The 19,811-nt window shown below is 38.2% G+C and overlaps 1 protein-coding gene and 1 long non-coding RNA gene across 2 annotated transcripts in view; both read right to left on the reverse strand.

The window, feature by feature from the left end:
- Nucleotides 1-10,051, reverse strand: part of VSIG1 (V-set and immunoglobulin domain containing 1) — a 28,475-nt gene extending 18,424 nt beyond the window's left edge. Inside the window, exons 1-2 of the mRNA XM_075186017.1 lie at nucleotides 9,858-10,051; nucleotides 9,436-9,599 (exon numbers count right to left, since the gene is read on the reverse strand). Coding sequence (XP_075042118.1) covers nucleotides 9,436-9,599; nucleotides 9,858-9,909 — 216 coding nt within the window. The 5' untranslated portion in view covers nucleotides 9,910-10,051. The remainder of the gene's footprint in view (nucleotides 1-9,435; nucleotides 9,600-9,857) is intronic.
- Nucleotides 1-19,811, reverse strand: part of LOC142100654 (uncharacterized) — a 289,058-nt gene that overhangs the window by 139,078 nt on the left and 130,169 nt on the right. The gene's annotated exons all lie outside the window — the stretch shown is intronic.

Here is a 19,811-nt window from a genome sequence, read left to right on the forward strand (position 1 = left end):
GGAGAGTGTCCTGCAGTCTGTTAGAGAGTAAAATGGGAGTCTGAGAGATCTTAGAGACAGAGATTAAAGAGAGAGACACCCTGAGAGATGATATAAGACTTCACAGTGGAGAGTGAGATACCTTACAAGAAACCTGAACTGAGATGAACAATTTTGGATGCAGATGCTGATCGATCAATGGGGATAAGTAACCCATGTTTATTTGCTGTTGATTTACTTTGTAAATGTGTTATTGACTGTGTATTGCGTTATTAGTTAGGTAGGGAGGCCTGAAGAATATTGTATTATACACTATTGCTATACTGAGATATGATAACTAAGGCAAAGTATAGGGAAAGTTAGGGGACAGAAACTGAGTTTTATTTGTAAGAAACTGTACTAGTTGCCTTACTATTCTTCACCACATGTAAGAGAAGTTCATGTGCCTGCTAGGTGAGGAGTCTATGTTACTGAAACAACTATATGGTTATGTCACGAGGAAAGAGGATATAACAAAAGTGCAAAGTGTGTGCCATCCTTATTGTGGAGCAAAGATAGGCTACTGAATCCCATGTTATTTGAGGAGAATATTATAGCAAAGTGCTGTTGATTGAGACATCTGGATTAAACCCATAACGAAGAGCCTAAGGAGCCAGGATATTGCTTTTTACTACTAGCTACTAAATGTTTAATCCAATTGAGGAAAAGTAGTGGAGTTGATACTACCTCATGGCAGAAAATGCATACTTATTAATGTTGGTTTGATTTCAAATGTTTTCAATGCTTTGTGTTTACTAAAGTTAAAGTGAATACAGATTTTGTGATTAGTTATCTTTGCTAGATAGCTTTGCTAGATAGAACTGTGCTAGAGGGTAAATAGGTACCTCTTAGTCACTGTTTACCAGAGAGACTTGTTTATATATAATAGAATGCTCCACCAAGCCTCCTCTTACCCGCAGAAATCTTAATTCCATTAATCTTCAACAGTTTTCCACCTCTCTCCAACACCTTCTCTCCCTTATCTCTACATTCTTTTCCCCTGAGATGGCAGTACCTCATTTTCACCAAACCATAGCAATAACCCTTAATCAAGTGGCTCCAGTGACTCTTCATACTACACATCAACTTTGATGTCAGCCGTGGCACAGTAAAGTAACACGAAATCTTCCAAAACTTTCCCATAAAGCAAGACGTCATTGGCGTAAATCTCCTACCTCTAAAGATTTCTTCACATATATTTCTATCACCCCTATCAAAATGCTGTGGACACTGCAAAACAAACATACTTCCAATCTCTCATCTATGCTCAAGCTTCTAACCTCAAACGCCTTTTTAACACATTTAAATCTTTTCTCAATCCTCCCACCCCAAACCCTCCATCTACTATCAGTGCCCAGGATCTTGCTTCCTACTTCATGGACAGGATTGATAAGATCAGACTAGAAATGGAATCCTCTTCCTCGACAAGTTATCCGCTTAATTCCTTCACAGCACCCTCTGACACCCTCTCTTCATTTGACCACACAAATGTAGAGGAAATTTCTACTCTCTTCTTATCTTCCTACTCTATCTCCAGTCCTGCTATTCCCTCACAACTTGGTAGATCACTGTCTCCTGTGCTCCTTCCACCACTAACTAAAATCTGTATTCTCTCACTCTCTACTTGCATCTTTCCATCACTATACAAGCACGCAGTAATTACTCCTATTCTGAAAAAAACTCAATTCTGACCCAAACGCTCACTTAAATTACCGTCCCATCTTTCAGTTCCCATAACCCTCCAAGCTTCTAGAGTGACTTAGACTCGCCTCCAAGCATTTTTTCCGCAAACAACCTATTGGATTCTCTTCAGTTTGGCATTTGTTCTCAACACTACACAGAGTCTGCATTGACTAAGGTTGTCCATGATTTGATCACTGCTAAAACTAAAGGCCCTTACTCTCTTCTAAATCTTCTGGATCTCTCTGCTTCATTTGACACTGTTGACCACTCTCTTCTCATACAAACACTACATTTTCTAGGTCTTCAAGACACTGTCCTATCTTTGTTCTCATCCTACATTTCCAATTGCTCTTTCAGTGTTAATTTCTCTGGATCCACCTCTGCTCTGCCTCCTTTATCAGTTGGAGTACCACAAGGCTCAGTGCTAGGTCCCCTGCTGTTCTCTATCTATACCACTTCTCTTGGAAAATTAATAAGCTCCTTTGGATTTCAGTATCATCTCTATGTGGATGATACCTAAATTTATCTATCCTCTCCTGATCTCTCAACATCTGTGTTGTCCCATGTTACTGACTCAAGCTCGCTGCCTAGGTGTGATCCTTGACTCAGAACTAACCTTTGTTCCTCACATCGACTCTATATCTAAATCATGTTACAGCACAGTTCACTCCCACCTCCTCCAAGTTTATCACGTGACCACTCTGCCCTTTGCAGAGGAGGTCACTTGACGTGGAAGTCGGCTGCTCCTGTTATGAATAGATCGGGAGCATCCAGATGTAGACTCAGCAAGTCAAGCCACCTGCTGCTGGGCTATAGAGAGTAGTATTTTATATGTAAAACTGAAAAGTCTAAATTGATGAAGAGGTTGGTGTGAGTGTTCCAGTTACCACACCTGGTTATGTGCACATACCATGACTTAGTAAAACCAGGGTTAAGCACAATAAACTAGTATGTGCTGAAATAAATTAATGTGGTTTAATTCCAGAGCGATCATGTAGCCAGTAGCTTGGTGAATCCATGAAGACCCCTCTGGTGGTTTGACCTGATGACCATAGGCAGTCATTCACCCTAGCTGGTGGGTGCAGGCAAAACAGAGCCCCAACCTCCCCCCCCCCAATACTCGGGTGTTCAACACAGATTGTGTGTAGTGGACATTACTGTAGTAGCGTAGTGCAGTTCAAATAATGTTGGACACCAGGCCATCTCAGTTCAAACAAGAACATTTTATTACAGCTCCTCTACCTCCAGCACAAGAAGTATGAAGGTTAGATTAGCATGTAGACAGTCTTCTTATTTACTACAACAATAATCAGTGACTACGTCGGTGAAAAACACTGTTCCTCTATCACATCTCTCTTCTGCTCACTATGGTGACTATGGTATTGATGGTGCCTGGGTGCAGTGACCCCCCCTCCCCTCATCTTAGTATGGGAGCACTTTACAAGGGGACTTTCTTATGGTGGGTCATTCTCCCTTCCTTCATCTTCTTCTGATAGCCACGCTGCATCTGCAGCGACCCCTACTCACTATGAGGGCACTTCTCAGTGGGCTCCATAAGGGACTTTCTTTCTTACAGTGGCCTATTGCCACACACTTAACCCTAGTAGAAAACCTGTGGACAGATTAACAACTTCTTTCAGGGTCTCTTCTGATTGAGTGTTCCTCACCACAGTGAATGTAAAACATTTCCCCCATTCAGAGGACATCCAAACTGGTCTCCGTGTAGCTTCTTCAAATTCTCTGTTTCCTGTGGGCCCTTGCTTGTTGGAGGCTCTCCCCCTCATTAACATTCAAACCACAACCCACATACCAGCCACCACACACCCACTTTCCTCTGGTGCCTTGGGATACCCCTGAAGATGGGGATCCCCCCATGTATGGCCCTCTCCCCCTCTTAAGTGAAAGTAACACTAAATGCTGCCTTTCCCGCATGAGCAGTGCTCCTTCCTTTGCAGATGTCGCTAAAACAAATCAATAAACTGGGGACTTTATATGTGGAGTACCCCTGACGGTGGGGATCCTTCTGTGTGCAATTCCCCGCTCAGGGGCAATTATTTAAATGTCATCTTGTATATGCCACATATCCTTTCCTCTTTGTCCCAGACTGGGACCTCCCTCCTCCCCCCCCGGATCCCGACTTAAGTATAACCAATCTTCCAGAACACAGGGAAACCAGAGTGGTTTAAGACTTTGGTCCCCCGTGTGATACTCCTATAGCTGGCACTGGCAGTTTCGCTCCGCACTGCTAGGCCATGCCCATCTGGTAATGTGGCTGATCACCGGATCTAACTAAAGGCTCGCGCCAGTCCTCCTGCATGTGCTACCGGTGATCTCACCTACTGTCATTACTATAGTAACGCTGGGTTTGTTACAGACCCATATGATTCTGCTGTTAATGGTGCAGAGAAGCTGTTAAATTTTCTTACTGTTTATAAGGTAACAGACAGTACAAGAAAACAAGGATTTTCTTGTTATTTTGTGAATATGAATTATATGTTTCCCCTCCCCTACTTATCTATGATCATCTACATAAATTAATAATTACAGTTCTTAAACTACATATTGCCCTGCACTTATAATGCTTGGTAACAGATTTAATGGATCTGTAGACTAACATTTTTATGCATCTCTCTCAGATCTATAACACTATAATGACAACTAATACTCTAATGTGTATAGTCTATAGGAGTGTTGCATGGAAACATCAACAGACCACTCAAAAGCATTACCACATGGGCAGGAAGAAGTGAGATAAACATTGAACAGTTAATGTCCACCACCCAATCAGTGCAACCTCTTTAGGTTATCAGATTTGAAGCTTTAGACAACAGTAAACAGTGAAACATTAGTCCAATTTATTTTAAACAGCCAAAATACTAATTTTATATATCAAAGCATGTTGTGCATACATGAGCTCAATAATATATACAAAGCAACTATATTTTATTTAGAAATGTATCCATTTTTCCATTTATTTTTTTGCTCAACCAGCCATCATACACAAGTTAGTTAAATCATGTAGAAAATCTGGTATTTTGTACTCCATTTAATAGATTTCAAAGCTATCCTGCAACATGGCATGCACTTAAATATGCAACTCCATTGTATATTACAGAATGCTGCAGGCAATAACAAAATTGATGCAAAGTGAAGCAACTGATTGTCAAAAAGTGTGGGAATACAGATCCATTTACATACATTTTTTGTTCCCATTCATACATCTTGACTACAGGTAGCTAAGTATGTTTTTATAGGCTTTGCGAATGTGTGTTAAATATTTTAAAATAAGGCATGTATCCAGGAGGCCTTATTGTTTAGCACACACTTTTCAATGAAAAGTTTCTCTGCAGCACTAAGACTCACTATTTTGCAGAAATACAATAATGTAAAACAATAATTTTACACTTATTACACTTACAGATCTCCAACTCACATGGTAATCGGTTAGAGACAACTTTACCATATGTTTAAAGTTAATAACAACATATTACAAGTCATCTTATCAATTAGGGCAGAGGTGCCCAAACCCAGTCCTCCAGAGCTACCAACAGGTCATATTTTCAGGATTTTTGTCTGTAGAACCAGATGGGATAATCACTGACTTTTCAACGTGGAAATGAGTGGGCTACTATTTGTGTGATGCGTTATTAAAAATACAGAGGGCAACTGATCTGCTGTATGTACTCTGCAACCACTGCTATGTTTGTAATATGCTTTTCTAAAAAAATAAAAATAAATCCGAACTGAAAAACACAGAGGGCCTCCGTTACAAAATAGCTGAGGAATGATGCAAAATAGCATTTGGAGGTGCAGTACACCGTTATTTGTGCAAGAGCATCTTGCTCTCCTCCAAAGTGCATAGGTTTAGAGATCAAGCTTTTTTAGAGGAGCAGGAGATTGCATAGACTGATGGGAGGAGTTTTTCAGAGTATGGACATTTGATTTTCTAGAATTATTCCTTACTATGGTCATTTTCACTCCATAAAAAGTTTTTTTTGCATATGCTCTAAATTGGCAGAGATCCAGTCTTGTATAATAAAATTTCAATGGCAAACATTTAGTGCTTTACAGTTACAGTTCAGTAGAGAAGCATATTTATGGCATGCTTTACCTAATGTAAAAGAATTCTTGAAAAACAAGTCATACATATAATAAAGACAGCCCCAATGTTCCATAACTCTCACAGTTTATAGTAATTATGTCAAATCAAGGCAAATGTTCATTTCTAAAGTTTTGGATTGCTGGTAGAAATTCAAGGGTACAAATCAGGATTTTACAAAAAGAGTTTAAGAAGGAGGAAAACTAATAAATAGCAAAGCTAGTAGCTAGAATTATTGAAACATTCTTCATATCAGATTTTTGGTTTTCTTGATGTACAATGCAGTAAATGTTCTGTCTGAAGATTATAGCAATGGCAAGCCTAGTGGTCGTCACTGCCAGGTTTGCTTTTCCTAGGCTAATCTTACCTGGTGTCTCCAGGTACACTTTCCCCGTGCCTCTCTGCCAATCGCCATCTTTTTACACTGATTCACTGAACCTTCCTTCAAGCTGGAGCACGGGGAATGCTGTTGTGGATTAGAAAGTATCTAAGAACTTAACCAATCCCACTGTCCATTTAATATATAAACCAGGGGCCTGATTCATTAAGGATCTTAATTTAAGAAACTTCTTATTTAAGTCTCTTGGACAAAACCATGTTACAATGCAACCATGTTTGCACATAAGTTAAATACTGACTGTTTTTTCATGTAGCACACAAATATCAACTTTAAATTTCAGTGTACAAATAAGCTATCAAGTATTTGTGTGCTACATGAAAAACAGTCAGTATTTAACTTATGTGCAAAACAGAATACTAATTTGCACCCCTTGCATTGTAGCATGGTTTTGTCCAAGAGACTTAAATAAGAAGTATCTTAAGTTAAGATCCTTAATGTATCAGGCCCCAGAAGGACAAATGAGCAAGTGAATGAACGGTGCTGGTATCAAGTAATCCTTCTATCCTTAAATATGCCCACCCCAAATGCGACATGAGCCTTTACACAGGACACCAACCATGCAAAGCAGCTGCCTATTTCTCAATTCCTGTTTCTTTATTTGTTTGTTGGCAGGCTGTTCTTTTTAATGTCTGCACAACCTTTATTAGGAAAAAAGCTACCAATATTTTAATATAAATAAATATATTTAATAAACAGTATTATGGAAACTACTATGAAAGTGAAACATATTTTTGCAAATAAAAATATCAAAAGGAATTTAAAGGTGTAACCTCTTATAGCTAACAACTATATTGGAAATGATTGGAAATGTTCAAAGCTCTAAGACCCCTTTGTCTTGCTGCACCTAACATGTATAACCTTATTAATGTTAAAGTTATTCGCAAATGTACTCTACTCTCTCTTCTATTTTATGGCTAACGCGGTGCCACTCTGTATTTGAAACATCACAAACAAAACACAAATTATAACAAACTGAAGTCCAAAGTCCTAAACTGTGCCCCACCCAAGCTCTATACACAAGCCATATACAATGTATTGTACCAGCGTCTCAACATTCACTTTAAAATAGACTTTTCAGTATAATGCGATTAAACCAGTTCAGAACTGATAATCGCTTATACAAAAGCTGTCTATTTTGCAATTAAAAATACACATTAAGATCAATAATCAATAATGCTCAATAGTTACTCAGTTAAAGTTTAATTGCTTAAATTTATATATTGTAATGGTCTTGGCTACTTTCATTCCAAATGCTTGCTAATCAACTCCTATGAAAATAACAGCATGTGGCGGCAAGCTCCAACAAGACTGACGGAGACTGAAGTCCGTAAAATTATGTAGCAAAAAATGATGAAAGAACGTATTCCCATAAATGGCAATCGATTTAATTAAAGAGAATAAAATTTACCATATTGCAGGGTATACCTGCCAAGAGTCAAGCAAAAAGTCATAGTACCTTATACATTTGAGCTGGTCACCAGGCCATTCTGTGTAATTATCAGGTGGTAGCCAGCATAATATTGCAAAATACTCATATCATGGCTCCTAGGATTCAAACTGAGGGCAATATACAGCTGATATAAAAAACATATGTAATCTCTTGCAACATTTTCAATTTTTTTTTTTTTACATTTATTTACATTTTTTTCCCAATATCATCAGTCCACAATCTAAAAGTGGCTAGTTAGCTGTACCAGCAATATGATTTTCCTATGGCACAGAACTTCCCTTCTGGATACAAAAATAGAATGTAACATGGCCCAAAATTCACAAATATGATAAATAGATTAAGAGTAGCAACCTGGTTTGCTCATATATAATGTATTTGAGTTGGACAGTAATTTTAAAAAATGATTGAGCGATTGAAACGCTCATGTGACATCCTCTCTGTTTTGGTCATAGAAAAAAATAATATAAGTTTGCAGCAATTAATTGTGGAAAATTACTGTGTGATACAATCCTCAAGCAAAATGTGTATGTGTGTTTGTTTCAGTTAAATACTAATCTTTTATTCACTGTTAATAAAGTATTACATTGAAATCACTATATAGTTTCTACTTTTTGTTCAGAAAATAAATTCATTATTCCAAATGTACTGTTATGTAAAACAACAATGGCGACAGTTTAGAACCTGCACCTTCTTGGATGCAAAATCAAGATGAAAGTCACACACCACCATTTTAAAAGAAACAGCACATTCATTTAAATACACAGTGATATATAAATGTTTACATCAAGTTATATATGGTATTATTATTATTATTATTATTATTATTATTATTTTGAAACTTATTTATCATTTTATTTGTATAATAATCCAGTAGTACAGAATAAGGGTGGGGTTATCTATGATTCAGATGAAAAGTCAAAATGAAGCATGTCTTAGTCACAGCTAATACCAACAAAATGTGCGTCATAATACCACTATTATTTTACTAATATCTAGCAGTTATAAAAATAAAAATAATAATGCTCAACCAAAATAAGCACACACAAAAATGTATCATATGTGAATACCGGTAAAGTAGAATATATTCCCACAATGTTTTCACTTGCCCACAAATGCTAATTATTTTCCAAGAAGTTCTGTGGTAACTGAGTAGCCATCTTGGGGCTGATGCAGATTTGGACGTACACCAGTTTGCATGGCGTATCTTGCGTGAAATCGTTCTGCGCTTGCCCAAAAAGCGATTCCTATATAAACCTGCACAATTTTGCCCTTTGCGACCACCTGTGCCTCGAGAGGCCAGACGGGGAAGGTACAGGTATTCTAATGCTGAGCGGGTACAGAGAAGGTGTGTTAATGCAAATGTGGCTCATGCAGACCTGCAGATACACGTATATATACATCTGTTAGGAGGCCACAGGGCAGGTGTAAATACTAGATAATGACGATGACTTGCCGGAAGCCAGGCTCATATACTGCTGATGCAGAGGCGGACACATCATGAGATGTGTAAATAAATAAATAAATAATAATAATAATAATAATAATAATAATAATAATAATAATAATGTGTAGGGATTTGCATATGTGCTGAAATAGTCAATTGTTTAGAGTCATTTACTCCCTTTTTGCGACCAACTCTGCATCAGCCCCTTATCTTTAAGACAACCATGCTAAGAAGACCTGAAGATAATTGACAAGTAGGAATAACACTGGTACATATATTTGTATATTTGTAACTAAAAATAAGGATACATGTTTAGCGTGAAGATTATTATGTCTACTCACAGGAACTGGATCATGTGAATGAGGTTGCAAAAATTTCCATTGTATAAGCAGGTTTTTTGTGTTGGACTCAGAAAGAGTATACGTGCAGTAGAGAGTGGCACTCTGTCCCGCAGTCACATTAATTGCTGGGTTTGGTAATGTCACCTGTACACAGTGGATGAAGCCTAAAAACAAGAATAGTAAAGATTAGATTCCTCTAAGTGGTGTATTCACAATACAGCTCTCTCGCAACCATTACGGAGATCTATTAAATAATGAAGGTCTCATGAATTTTAAGTTTTTAACTGTATGAAAGAATGTTCTGCATCTTTGGGAATGTTTCAGACAAGTCCCTTTGGAAACATGATCTTGGTTTAAAAAAAAATAAAAAAAAATTAGTTTGTGATCTTTAGAAATTGCTAATTGTTCATATTTCTGCCTACCTGTAAGGCTCCATACCAATGGCAAAACCCTGAGTAAGGACGACAACATCATGTCAAGAGGTCCGGACTGTGAAGAACCAGGTGCTGTCGTGGTTTAGTTTGAGTCTCTTGTGACTTCATTCAAATGTTTCCTCTTATCGTTGAGCATCAACAAGTCAACAAGGGCTTTTCACACTCATGCGTTATCAAACACACTCCCCAGACGTATCCCAATATGGCTCTGTGGGTTTTTGTGTTTTCAGTTGAACTATATTTTAAGGTGTGTGCAGCTGATACAGTTGTATTGTGTTAACCCGTCTGTTCTGGGGAGGAGATTGCATACTCTTTGAACTGTTTGTGTTTCTTACAACTTTGTATGTGCTGTTATTCATATTATACTAATATAAGCAAATAAACAACATTCACAGATGTTCATCTAAATTAGTAAAATATTGTTATGTACCACTGAGGTAATATATGTGAAATGCAACAAAGTATATAGGATGGCCCTAGTTATGATGGCAGCATACAGGCTGTTTTATGTTTGCCAGTACAGTTATTATGCAACCTATATTTAAATGAATTTATGTCACGTAGGCCAGGTGGCATATGTGTGAATTTAAAATTCCTTTTTTTTCATTTTTATATTAGGTTAACTAAAAAACATGATATATGAGGGAGTATTTTCAAGTATTTATTCATTAGTTCTTTATTTTGACTGATTTAAGTGGAAAAGCCTTTGGTTTATGGTACATTAGAGTGTATGAGACACTCTCTGAACATAGAAAGTATCTAAACTAAAAAAAATAATCTCTAATTGACTTTTTTCTCACCGTTTTTTTCCCTATACTTTTTTACCTTTAAATCTCCAAAAACAGCCATTAGCTCATCTATCTTGACTCAAACCTCTCATCTACTCTTCCATATTCCTCTCATTCCCTGGACCCACATATACTGAAGATTTCCCTCCAATTAAATCCACCTATTTGATGATCAGCACCATATACCAATAATTATTATATTAACCCTACACATACTAGTTTACCGTTACCTCTAACACACTGGTGGGGAACAGGCAGTCTAGTGAGGGATATGCAGTCTTAAAGATGCTCACTTGTACCCCTCCTTATCAACAGTGCTTTCCCCTTTTCACACTTTTTCACAAGTAACAGCATAATGCACTTACAGGGCCTGAGCCATTAAGGAGACCAAAGTTAAAAAAAAGAGTAACTTTGCACCTTGGCAAAACCATGTTGCATTGGAGGTGGAGATAAATTTAAAATGTGGGGACAGATTTATAGCTGGGGTAGGACATGTCCTAGGTCAACTTTAAATTTCAGTATAAAAATAAAGCTATCAAGTATTTGAGTGCTACAGGACAAAAAAGTCAGTATTTACTTTATGTACAAAATAATAAACTAATTTGCACCCCTTGCATTGTAACATGGTTTGTCCCGGAGAACATGTACTACTTTTTTTTGTCTTACTCTCCTTAATGACTCAGGCTCACAGTGTTCAGGTGTTTTCTTCTCTCTATTAATATCACTAGCTTCCCAAGTATCCTGGTGTTTCCAGAGAAAGTCTCCTTCAACTCTCCCCAAAATCTTTATCTTACAATGTTTATTTTCCCATAATTGAGCCTCCTGATGCACCCAAATTATTGGAAAACTGTAAAAATAACACTTTTATCTTATTTCTGGCCCAGAGTATCTTGTTTTGTAATTTCAAAATTGTGGAAGGTATTACCAGTGAAAATGTCACCATGATTCTTTATAAATGTATTGTGCACATTTATTATGCTTTTCCAGCACTCTGATGTTCTGAGTGATGCTGCATTTACCGAATCAAATGGTGTCCTGTACAACACAAAGAACTGAACAGTGGAAGAGATTTAGATTAATTGTTACTTGTGAAAACATATTTTTTTCCTTACATAAAACATTGCATCAGTTCCAGTTAAAGCATCAGTAAAACAACAATATATGATTACAATATTTATCATGGTGTTTGCCAATATATGGAGGATATACTAACTGAAATAAATAAAATGTATCTTTTTATATTGTAAATATTATTGAGGTTTTCCAAATGTTTTTAGAAACACTTTCAAATTGCAAAAAAAAAGAAAAAAGTTGCAGAAACATACAATATTAAAGCCCCCACATATTTCTCTAAATTTTAGAGAACTACCGATATTAGGCATCTAAATAAACAGGAAAACACATTTTATTGTATATATATTAGAGATATACTAAGGGCCAGTGTATCAAGGAACATTAGGAGTAAAGGATGGAGCATTCCCACTCTTTCCTACATATTTGCCTTAAGGTGGACATTTTTAGTGGCTGTCAGTCGAAGAGACGTTGCTGTGGAGCTTTGGTGCATGATAATCAATCATCCTTTCTCCATTTGGGAGCAGAACTGCTTTATATATAATTCGGTGCCAAAAATGGAACACTAGGGTTAACATACATAAAGCCCTAAATATGTAAACTAATCATTAAAAATTTATTTTTGTTCATTCATTTTGTTTAATTTTGCTTATACAGTGCTTATAAAAAAAATCATCTTACCGTCAAAATCAGTGTCTTTTGTCCCATTACACCATGGAAATTTAAATAAATTAAATCAAAATTTTCGAGCTGTATTTATATAACCCATAACATCAAAGCAAAAATAACATTTACAAAAATTCTTACAATATAATATAATGTAATTACTATAATACTTGGTTTGGATAAGTGATCTTACCATTAGAGTAACCATTATAAACTTGCTCAGTACAGCCAATGACCTTCCAGAATCCACAACAAACTAATTGGCCACCACCTGACATCAATTGCAGTGGTTTTGATTTCTTCTGAATTAATCCGACTGTAACTTGTGGATTCCACCATGAGTGGAGATATGCTTTCAAAAGGGCTCTGGGATAAAGTTGTGGAAAGGCACAAGTTAGGAGCAGGATACAATTTTTTTTAAAGGCTTTTACTCTCCCAAAACATTATTAAGAAGTGGAAAGCATATGGCACCACCAACACCTTGCCTACATCGGGCCGTCCCTCCTAACTGGATGGCAGGGCCAGGAGGATATTGATAAGGGAAGTTACCAAGAGGCTGCTCGCAACTTTGAAGGACTTACAAGACTTTATGGCTGAGATTGGTCAGTCTGTGCATGTGATAACTATCTCACAAGCTTTACACAAAGCTGCCCTGTATGGCATGGGGGCGAGAAAGAAGCCTCTTCTGAAAAAGTGCCACACTCAGCCTCATTTGTGCTTTGCAAAAAAACACATGGAGTCTGGTGCCATTTGGCAAAAGGTTGTATGGTCAGAACGACAACGATCCTAAACATACCGCCAAGGTATAGGAAGGTGAATATCCTTGACTGGCCACATAAGAGCCCTGGCCTAAATTCGATAGAAAATCTGTGGATGGACTTGAAGAGAGCAATCCATCACCGCCCACCACCAAATTTGACAGACCTTGAACAATTCTGGAGGAAGAATGGGCAAATATCTAGGTGCACAACGCTGGTAAAAACATATAGAAACAGACTGATGGCTGTAATTACAGCAAAATGTGGCTCTACAAAGTATTAATTAGAGGACTGATCACTTTTACAACCCTGTTATTTTAGTTTTTCAATTTTTATTAATTTTCAGAACTGTTGCCGTTTTTAAGTTAGTTGAATGTTATAAGGTGAGATGTGTAAAGCTGGAAAAAGTTTGATCTAATTTATTTCAATTTCCTTGGTGTAATGTGATGGGTTGGGTACAAAATGGTGACAATGAACATGTCCGAATTTCAGATTGTTGACACAGTTTAAAGGTCGACATTCAGAATGTCAACATGTTCATTAGGTCACTACAGTTAAAATGGATTCTTTAAAGCCTTTGAAGGATGAATTGCCTGAATAGAGGCCTGATGAAGTGAGAAAACCTTGGAGGGGTGATTGCTTGACAGCTTCCCCAAGAGTAGGGTATGGCATAAAGGGGGATAGAGAGCCCCAATAAGAGGTTTGTGTGCATGGTGAAAGAGCCCCGGAAAGCAGAGTTAATGTCTCCAGAAAGGAGTCCCAATGTGTGAACACACAGAATGTGGGGAATGTTTTAAGCCTAAAATATTCTGGAAGTGTTCCTTAAAAAGGAGCTGCAAGCACCAGGAGGATTATGAAATAAGGTCCTGGTTATTTGAGGATTACTGTATAGTAGCAGTAAGAAAAGCCACCTTGGAATGTGCCCCCATACAGTGAAGGGGGGTTGCTGCAGGAAGGCAGCGTGACTGCAGTTATAAGGGAGGGTCCTTGATGTAGGGGATGGAGTGTACACTGAGTGCGTAAGAACCTCTGGCCCATGCCTACTGTATACCTATATTTCTGAGTAACGATGACTATGTGCTAGGTAACAACTTCATTCATAACACCGGGTATGTGAACTGCCAGAACTATTTTATCGCTGGAGGAGTTGGAGTTATCAAACAAAATTTATCTGCAACCATAATGCTTATGTGCTGGAGGAGAAGGTGGAGTTTAATAAAGTTTTCGTTGTTTCGAATTGAGATGGCTAGTGGCCACTCCACCGTAACCATGTTTAAATCCCTGAGTATTGAGGGGACTCCGTGATTGCTGATGCCACACCCATGCCAAAGACAGAGCAGAAGATGAGGTTGAGAGCGAGTGGGGTACCACACAACAACAGGATACCCTAAGTAAGTGCCTGCACAACACCAGAGGGGTTTTACAGTTTTACAGAAAATGATTAATCATTCACATAAATCCCTACCTCTGTAGACCTTACAATGAATCCTTATTCCCTATCTCACAGTCACTCTGAGTTTCATTTTCATCAGAAGGGCATTAACCTATCAACATGTCTTTGGATCAGTGGTTGAATTGGGGGTGTATATGGTGGTATGCCATACCGTCACTTCTCCTACTGCCTTATTGTAACACTATCAATTTCCATTCACTTACATTCCCATTACATTTTTTTAAACAGCCACTTATAAATGTCCATTTCAAACACTGCTTTGGATTATGGGTGTATGCTGGGACACTTGGAAAAAAACCTGTACAAATATGAAGAGAACATACAAACTCCACACAGACAGGGCATTGGTTGGAGGCTAAGACCACAGTGCTGGGATGCAGCAATGCCAATCTCTGTGCCACAGTGGTGCATGATGGCCATATTAATTTGAATGCTCATACTTTTTCAGATGCTTTCATGGGGTATCTGAAAATGTTTTTATATGTGTCTTTTACATTTTGAAAGTACAAGTAATAAAGCACATCTAAATGTATACAGATCTATGGAATTAAAATAAGTTGGATTAAAAACATGGTCCTATTTTTATTTTAAACATGGTGGACCAGATTTATCTAGGAACATAATATGAACGGAATTTGCGTATTTCTTTAAACTCATTTACATGACGTAAAGTCTAACGCAAGTGTCACTGCCTTTTTATTTACTCTTCTATGTGATTTTGGAGCAATTGCACCTAATTTCACTTCATGCTTCTTTACTCCTAATTCACATATAAACGCACATGTGTGCAATTCCTTAATTAACCTAATTCACATTATTACTCCTAAACACTCGTGTTTCATGACATTTACATTATATTAAATTAACTCTTTCACTGCATCGTCTGCTCCTGAAAAAAAAAGAAAAGAAAATACAACATTTTAACATCACAACATTATATTACATGTTAGATAGTACTAGCCAGAAGAATACATTTCTGAGGCACATGCAGATATTTTGTGGGGAATTACTTTGCAACAAACACTTATTAGCCCCATGAAGTCAGAACTAGGCAAAGACATTTAGTAAAGATTGTGGCCTATACTTTTATTCTGAAAAAAAATAATAATAATATAATACTAGATTATTAACTCAAGAGAATTACATTCTTCTTTAGGGTCCTCGGATGTGCTTCCTGCCTCCTACTGCTAGGGCTCCTCTGTTATGATGAGGGGTCCCTCCCAGGAGGGGCATCCTTTCTCCCTCCCTTTCCATAGCATTCATCCCCTCTTTCTATAGCATCCATTTCTGCCCCCTTTTTATAGCATCCATTTCTGCCCCCTTTCTATAGCATCCATTCTCTCCTTTTTCTGCAGCCTCCATTCACCCCCCTTTCTTTTGTCTACGTTCTCCCCCCTTTCTCTTGCCTCCTCTTCTCTGTACTCACCTTAGCTTGTTTATTTTTCTTCCTTTCTCTTCTTGCCTTCCTCTAGTTTTCTTGCTTCTTTCTTTCTGTCGGCTCCTCTACATTGGCAGCGTTGTGACGTCACAACGCTGCCAGAAGCCGGGCAGATTTTAAAATGCAGTGCTGCACTGTAGCACCGAATTTTAAAATTACTAAAGCAACTTTGGCCTCTTCCACCCATGGAACCCCACTGCGGATGAAAATATTGTTAAAAAAATTGCAGATTTTGGGGTCCCATTTGAAATTGCACGTTACAGACAAAACATACTTCCAGCTAACAAAGCTTGTGCCAGCCAAATATTTAAACTGTTTAATGTTCTGTGTCAAATAACAAAATATTTATTTTAGAAAGCAATATAAAAAAAGCATGAAATGCCATTTTTGAAACATGAAGAAAAAGAGGTAATGTATGCAACTATGTATAAGCCCCATCACTTAAGTAACACACTCCTAACTTTTTAAAACATGAAACTGCATTACCAATGTATGCAACTATTTCTAGATATTTGAAAAAATATATTACAAAACAACTTGTCAATTCATTAGGTTTATTTTTGAATTCTTACATTGAACTACATTTTTAAAAATGGTCAATCAGACAATTTACAACTTCTGCACATGTTAATGTATGTAATGTTTTTTTAAAATAAAACAAAAATTTGTTGTTGCTACTGAGAGCACATGTGAAAGTTTAACTTACCTCTTTTAAGAAAGCAGTCAGCAGTTTTTTTCTTCCTTATTTTGGAAATGAAATGACACAATGGCGTCCACCTGCCATGATCTTATAATGTTGTTTGCAGAGAGGAGTGGTGTCAGGTGTGCAGGTGAATTGTCCATCATCCCATTAGATTGCCATGTTTTGTCATCTTTATCATCCATCGCTTACACCTGCCCTGGAGCAGGTGCAAATCTTACATCTTACAACTGAAAACAAGCGTACTTCTGCGTACGTCTCAACTTGAATTGCCCGCATCTACCTGGGAACTCCTTTACTGTACCATGGCTACGTCCATTCCCCCCTTCCCGCCCTGTCATTTGTGTTTGAACATGAACTCCATGCAATTGCATTCATTGACGTAATGTCCGCTTGTGAGCATGTGCAGAGCAATTGCAAGCAAAATACATCATACAACTGGATTTACGTCCGAAGATGAATCAGGACCGATGTGCTTCTATTTTTCACAACTTCTGGAGGCTGAAATAATTTAAAAAAATAATAAATGGGTTGTGTAATAACTTCCCAATGGTTATTTTCTAATAAGAAAATGTTTTCTATTTTATTATTATCCTATTTTAAATTAAATTAGCCTTCACAAGTTGAAGTTACAGTAATATTGTCAGTAACATTTACATACAGAAACCATTGGCGGGAGCAGTTTTATAGTGACTCAGCCTGTAGTAGGAGGGAATATTAATCTTTATCAAAAGATGTTTGGAAATGGTCAGTACCAGGAGCCGTGTGACTCAGCAAGCAGTTTCTGAAAGAGATCTGATATTCATGTTACTGTGTAATTAAAGGTGTGAGGGAGATACCATGCCAGACAAATTTTGACTGCCAAATTAGTGGCTTATCATTTCAGAAGTGAAAAACGTATTTATGTTATGTTTGCTTACTTTCTACATGTAAAATAGCTAGAATATAAAAAGTGCTGTTTCCTGTATAGTGACTGCACTGATACTAAAGCTTTTGGCCAAGCAGCTGAATTGTTGTGAGACCTGGAAATACATGTACATATATAGGTGCTGATCAACTAGATCAGTCACGTTCCAACAATGACCACATATAAGATCAGATGCTCTCATCATCCGATTGTATTTACCATCCATCCGAAACTTCATCTGATAGAATTTGATCAAATGTTTCTAAATGGTAGTTTTGGACACATAGAGACAGTGATTTGAGGCCAGTTAGGCCTAAAACTACCCAGCTAGCCTTCAAAATCACAGCATTTATGGGCACCTTAAATCATTTTGCACTTATGTAAAAAAAGTACCATGCATAGGCTGGAGGAATTTTTTGGCTGCAACCCTTTGTAGCCATGCTTATCACAGGGACTGGCTGGCAGACTTTAGTCCGGGTGGCAAGCACATAGCACTGGCCCATAATTAGCAGCCCCTCCTTAAAGGCTGGTCTTCGGTACAATATATATTTATCAATATAAAAAGAGACTATTTTAGTGTTGCTTAACCCAGCAATACTTTATTGTTATAAATGATAAATCTTAAATAATGAAAATAAAAAATGCAACAACCCCCCCCCCCCCCCCCCTCAGTTTACATTGCATTTTATATGTTACTTCTCCCTACAGCACTTTTGGGTTTTTTTAAATACCTTGCTGATTATAATTGGGTATAAATCATATTATAGCAATAGATTATATAATGTTTTATTACAGTACTGAACACAGGGGCTAATTTATCAAAATGCAAAAAGCCCTTTTGCTTTAAAACCTGATGTTATTGCCAGCAAAAGGACTTGTTTCTGCATTGGACTATATACTAATAGGGTTATTATTTGTTTTAGGGTTAACCTAAAACAAATAATATGAGCGGTGCTACTGGTAGGAGGAGCAGAGCATTAGGTGTCAGTCTGACACCCTGACCCAGAGCTGGATTAAGGCTTTGAGGGACCCGGGGTACTTTAGACAGGGGGGACGCGTATGAAGTAACATGGTTATCATTTTAGACAAATACACAGGCAATACTGTGTGCACTACTATTAGGTGTATGCAGCTCTGCCTTCACGAGCAGTACAGTGTGAAGCGGGACATACCTCCTTGTAAGGGCTGTAAGCTACCCTGCCGCCCGAAGAAGAGGAAGAGGACGCCGGCGAGGAGACCGTCGATGGGGAGCCCTTGTAAGGGCTTAGAGCGCCCCCGCCAAGAAGACTCCAGGAGCGCCAAGAGGAGAACAGGCACTGGAGAACCTGGAAGAACCAAAGTCGGCGAATCAAGCTGAGTTTCCTGCGCAAAGCAGGTGAGCATAAAATACTCAATTAGGTCGGGCACAAGGCCCGGGGGCACCGTTCAGGCACTAGGCCTGTGGCACAGTTAGGGGTGGCCACTGTAGGTGTTTACTGGACACAAGGCCCGATAGTAAGGCCCTAGTTAGTTAGGAGGGTGCAAGGCCCTAGTTAGTTAGGAGGGCGCAAGGCCCTGAGCTTTAGGAGGGCAAGAGGCCCTAGAGAGCCAGGAAGCCATGCTGTGGGGATGTTCCTCTTCACACATGGGATGGCACCTGTCACGTGGTGCGCGTCCCATGTGACTCAGGCAGAAGAAACAAAGTGTGGAGGGGTGGGAGGGGAGAGAGGGGATCGGAGGATCCGCAGTCAATGGGGAAGCTGGCTGGTCCCAGAGGAGGGGCCAGCCATCAAGAAATAGAGACTGGCCCAAAATAGGTTTTTGTGGTCCGGCACAGGGGGCATATATTCCCCCTGCCCACTGGCCCAGTCCACCACTGGCTTAATACAATGACCCAAGTACATGCATTTTCTTGAATTAGCAAATCAATTTATAATGCCAGCTCAATATTTAATACAGATTAAAGGGCAGATGGAAAAATGATGTAGACGCAGCAATTAATGAACAGGACAGGTCAAGGACTATCCCCTAGATGGGGGACTCCTTCAGAACATAGTCTGATTCAAAAGTGGACATTATTTCGGCCAGTTAAAAAAAACCAAAATATTTAATAAGTGAATATTAAAATCAGCAGGGTGATTAGTATTGATCCATGCCAGATATATCAATAGCCAATTATAAA

Source organism: Mixophyes fleayi, chromosome 9, assembly GCF_038048845.1.
Source record: "Mixophyes fleayi isolate aMixFle1 chromosome 9, aMixFle1.hap1, whole genome shotgun sequence".
NCBI lineage: Eukaryota > Metazoa > Chordata > Amphibia > Anura > Limnodynastidae > Mixophyes > Mixophyes fleayi.